Source organism: Tupaia chinensis, unplaced genomic scaffold (genome assembly GCF_000334495.1).
Source record: "Tupaia chinensis unplaced genomic scaffold, TupChi_1.0 Scaffold000484_1, whole genome shotgun sequence".
NCBI classification, from domain to species: Eukaryota; Metazoa; Chordata; class Mammalia; order Scandentia; family Tupaiidae; genus Tupaia; species Tupaia belangeri.
Window position 1 is genome coordinate 2,460,687 of NW_006159996.1, and position 5,393 is coordinate 2,466,079.

The 5,393-nt window shown below is 38.7% G+C and overlaps 1 protein-coding gene across 1 annotated transcript in view; it reads left to right on the top strand.

Moving 5' to 3' along the window:
• The window catches only part of LOC102486220 (protocadherin beta-3-like), a 2,413-nt gene extending 2,134 nt beyond the window's left edge, over positions 1-279 (top strand). The window contains 1 exon segment of the mRNA XM_014590777.1: positions 2-279. Within this exon segment, the coding sequence (XP_014446263.1) occupies positions 2-279 (278 nt within the window).
• Positions 280-5,393: the final 5,114 nt, after the last annotated feature.

The window sequence follows — 5,393 nt, forward strand, 5'->3', positions numbered from 1 at the left end:
TGGCTGCTGTTCGTGGCGGCGCGGCTGTGCAGGAGGGCCAGGGCGGCCTCGCTGGGGGGCTGCTCGGTGCCCGAGGGCCCCTTCCCGGGCCACCTGCTGGACGTCAGCGGCACTGGGACCCTGTCCCACAGCTACCAGTATGAGGTGTGTCTGAGGGGAGACTCTGGCACCAGTGATTTCAAGTTTTTGAAGCCGATTATCCCCAGCTTCCTTGCTGAAGGTGTGGAGAGGGTTAGTGAGGCCAACCCCAGTGTCAGGAATAGCTTTGAATTCAATTAAGTATTAATATGTGAAGGGAAGTTTCGCTCCCAGGACTGGCAGTTGAACCAGTAGATGTTCAGCCAATTCTCAGAGACCTCAGTTTTGGCTTTCTCATTGATTTTGGTACAGATTTAATTATGATTAAATCCCATTTCCATTTTTTTTGGTTGTATCCTTTAAATTTTACTAAGGGTCTTCTGATAAGGCTCAACCAAGTACCTTGGGTCTGAGGGATCTCAATTATGGCTTAATCATTTAGTCTTGCACTTGAGCTCTTTAATTATTATTAAATTTAACCCCTTTTAATTTTTTTAAAAAAATATTGCTAAGGGTCTTACTAAACTTAGTCTCTGATAATATTTGGAAAGTCTTTTTTTTTTCTGCTTTGCCCATTGGAGATTTCTCTTTATTTGAAAATGAATATCTTATTTCAATTCTGTGCATGTTATTGGTATTTCTAAATGTGTGAGGGATTTGTGGCATAATGTGTGTTAGTTTTCTTGTATTTTGAATAGTTTTGATGTAAATTAATTCAATTTCAAGTGTGTATGCAAATTTTTTTCTTTTTTTGCAGAGGTTTTTGCTATAGGGTGCATGTGCTTGCCAGGAAGACAGAGAGAGACAGAGAGACAGGAAGCAAGAAATCACACACACACACCCTGGCAGGGGTGATGGCCATGCTGCAATCCCTTCTCCATTCTCCTCTCGGGATCTTGGGAATGCATGCACAGGTGCCTGGCATGAGTTTAAGCCACCAGGTCCAGGACCTGAACCACGGTTGACTACATGGGAGTCCAGCAACATAGCCATTACGCCAACTGCTGGTTCCCAAATTTTGCTCTTATAAGAAGTCTTTCATTTTTATGTTAAAGCATTTTTTTCCTAACTAATTTCCCAGTTCCTAGGTAATCTGAAGTCCTACATTTTTAAAACGTTCCCTATCATTTTTTTCTAGCCCAGGACATTTGTGTTTTCTATATCCTCTTAGTCGAGTGTAACTTTTACCCTGTGAGCTCACATTGGCTAAACTACTAATATAGGCATGTTCATGAACAATGGCACCCTCCCCATGTTTATCTCAATGTGTATCTTTTAATGTGTCAACATATGAAAACTATGACTTTTTTTAGCACTTGTGAGAGCCTTAACTCTCTGGTTGTACAAAACTTTCCCATTATGTATTAGCGTTCAATGAATTTTGGTCAATAATCACTCTTTACTATTCTAAGACATAGTTAATTTTTTGTCTAGTGCTTTTCAAAATCATGCTGATTTTTCATGTTTTCTATTTTTTTAAAAAAAGTGTTGGAAAAACCCTCTGCTTATTCCAACCTCCTTTTAAAATCTTAGTGTTTCTCTCTCTTTCTCTCTCTTTTTAAAACTGCTATAGTGTGTTGTCACCAGTGAGAGTCAGAGAGAGGGTAAGTGAAGAAGCACCTTGGTGGGCGAGTGTTGGGAGGGGGATGGCCACACCACAGTCCCTTCTCCTCCATTCCCCTCTTGGGGTTTTGGGCATGTATAGCCTCGTGTGTTTCTTAAGATGCCAGTTCCAAAACTTTAAGAGTGTAGTCAGCCATGTGAGTTCTAGCATTTCAACCACCTGTGGCGGGGGGCGGGGAGTGGAGGGCTCTCAATATTAATTATAAAAGCCTTCTAGTGGGGCCAGTATGTGGAAAGTTGGTTAAGGCACTGAACTCCTACCCCAGAACCAGTGACTTGAAATTTATGCCAGGGACGTGCATGTGCATGCCCAACATCTGGAGAGAATGGATTGTGGTATGGCCATCCCTGCTGGTGAGTGAGTGATTTTTCATTTTCTTTTTTTCCTTCTCTCTCTCTATCTCTTCAGGAGCATGCCCATCCTATAGCAAAAATCTCTCAAAAACAAACAAAAAAGCCAGCTACTAAAGCTGAGCAATTTGTTAAGTTTCAAAAGTTAGGGAAGACAGGGGCCAGCAGGTGGCGTGGTGGTTGAGGTCACTGGACTCCCACGTGACTGACCATAGTTTGAGTCTTGGGCTTGGCAGCTTGTTTTCTCACTTTCCTTCTCTCTCTCTTTCTCTCTCTCTCTCTGGTCAAATTTAAATAAATAAATAAAGTTAAATAAGATAATTACTTTTTAAAAAATAGGGAATACATATGTCTTTGTCCTTGATTAGATTTTACAAACTTCAAATGGAGCCTGGCACTGCATTTTTTCAAAGTTTTCTGGAGTGCTTAGGATTCAATTAGAAATAAACCTATGGGAGAATAAATGTATCTAAGATCATTTACTTTGTTATTGCACTACTTAGTTCTATTTTCCCCATCCATTCATCTAGACTAAAAAAAGATGCTTGAATTATGTTTCTTAACAACTGTTCCCCCCTTTTCTTTTCTTTTCTTTCTTTCTTTTTTTTTTCATGATTAGCACAGTTACTGAGACATTGTAGTTTCTTTCTCTTTTTTTTTTTTGACAGGTTTTTTGTTTGTTTGTTTGTTTTTTTGTTGTAAGATGCCTATGCTTGCCAGAAAGACAGAGAGAGACAGAGAGACAGAAAACGAGAAATCATCCCCTAGGGGGATGGCCACGCTGCAATTCCCTTCTCCTCCATTCTCTCAGGATCTTGGGCATAGCACACACGTGCTCGATGTGCATTTAAGTTGCCAGGTCCGGGACTTGAACTACGCTCAACTACATGGGAGTCCAGCGACCTAGCCATTATGCTAACTGCTGGTCCCACATTGGAGTTTCTCAATAAATTTTTTGAATGACTGTTTGAAAGAAAGAAGAGTATGTCCCCTGCAATATATTGATTTATAAATAAACTAAGATAGCTAAAGAACAAATATTTCCATCAGGGAATTAAATAATCCCTGATGTACAATGAATTATATATATTTTTGTTACTAATGTAGCTTCTCACCATTATTCAAACATGCAGTTACCAGTCCCTGGTGTCTCTCTTCTTCAACATATTTTTTTCTTTTCTTTTTTTCCCTCTTTTTGCTTAACATGAGTCTCCTCTCTTGTCTTCTGGCTTAAGGAATACAGATGGGAATGTGGTTTCTATTTTAAAATTTAATTTTGTATAGTCCCTAAAAGATTTATCCAACTTTCTTGCAGTTATATTTCTGACTCATAAGTTAAAGCAAATTTCATTCTTAATATTTTCAACCTATCTTTAAATTTCCATATCATGTTAGGTATATTTAAGTGAGACATACTATTAAAATTATAATATGGTTTTTAAAGGTCTTATTTTGAGATTAACAATGATGTAGAGCTCTATCTTGGTACCAAAAGTCTTATCAGTTGTGACCAGCAAATGATGTGGGGGTTAAGGTGACTGGCTCCCACAGGGCCAACTGCATGGTTTGAGTCCCTGACCTGGTGGCTTGAAAAATATGTTTGGCGGGAGTTTGTGCATGCCCAGAATCCCAAGAGGGGAATGGAGGAGAAAGGATTGCCAGAGTGGCCATCACCTCTTGGGGGGGGGTTATTTCTCACTTCCCCCTCTCTCTGTCTCTCTTTGGCAGGCACATGTGCCCTATAGCAAAGATAAAAATTAATTTAATTAACTATAAATAAGTCTGATTAATCATCTTATTACTTGTACAGTCTTGGATAAGTTACATAATTTCTGTAGTTGTGACCAGTTAATTTAATAAGAAAAATTTAAATAATTCATTATATATCCAAGATCACTATTATTAAGAGTCATCTTAGGACCAGGAGGTGGCATAATAGTTACATTGCTAGACTCTCATGTGGTCAACTGCAGTTCGAGTCCCAGACCCAGTGGCTTCAAACTCACTCTGGGCATGTGTGCCTGCGTTCCCAAGAACCCTAGAGGAGAATAGAAAGGAGATATTGTGGTATGGCCATCCCCTTAGGCAGTGACTTCTCTTCTTCTGTCTCTCTGTCTCTCTCTGTCTCTCCAGCAAGCTCACATGCCCTGTAGCAAAAATCTCTCTTAGAAAAAAGATTAATCTTGGGGACCAGTAAGTGATGTGGTGGTTAAAGGTACTGGTCTCCCACATCAACGAGGGCATTTCAAGTCCCAGACTTGCGTCTTGCTTTCTCACATTCCCTTCCTCTCTGTCTCTGGCTCTCTATGGGCTAATTAAAAACACAGTGATAATAATAAATAAGGTTAAATAAAAGAATTCTTTAAGAAATGAAAAGAGTAATCATAATAGATGACAAGTCAACACTTAACATTCCTGATAACTGTGTAAAAATACAAAAGACAATAGATTGAACACGTGAAACTTGCATTACTTCATTGCTCTGCCCATAAACTTACACTGACTTTTTCCCCCTCACAACCACCCAGTGTTCTCTTTCCACTTACCCTTAACATACCAAGTTCTTTGTATACCCTACTTCTTTCATTATATAAAATAGCTATGATTTACTCTCCTGAGGCCTTCACATATGCTACGGTCTTAGCCTGGCGAACTGCTTCTCATCCATGCTGTTCCAGGCACATCTGTGCAGAAGCTTCTTACGTCCTCAACTAAGTGAGGTCCCCCGATTGCATACTTCCAGTACATTCAGTAGGTTTCCTATATAGCACTTTTCACACCGTTTGGACATCTGTTTAAAGTCTGTGCACCCCATGGGGTGGAAAACAGCTGAGATGTATATACATCGTCTATGTCTATTATTGCCCAAACTAAATAATTAGCTTGGGAAACAATACAGATGAAATTAATAATTGTAAAATTAGTATGATGTAAGAAGGGGAGAAAGCACTTGAGGTATTCTTTTAGTATGAAAAGATATAAGGAAGTAGATCTCTTTGGATCTACCTTCTTATACAGTGTATTACAATTTTTTGCCTCCATGCAAGAGATTGTCTTTTCATTGCCTTTTTCATACTATAAATGCAAATGATACACATTTTTCAAAATGTTGAAAATAAATTTAAAATTGGATAGTAAAACATGTTATAATTTAGAGCTAAACCTTTTAAAATGTGTGTGTAATAATTACACCTGGGGTAAGTAGCCTAGCATGTGTATACTTCTGAAAAATCATGTAAATAAACCTCTCTAAAGGACAACCATTTCTTTTAAATAAGAAAGAATTTAATTGACCTAAGTCGTATTTATTTAACTTGTTTTATACAAAATGGCCCTCTAGT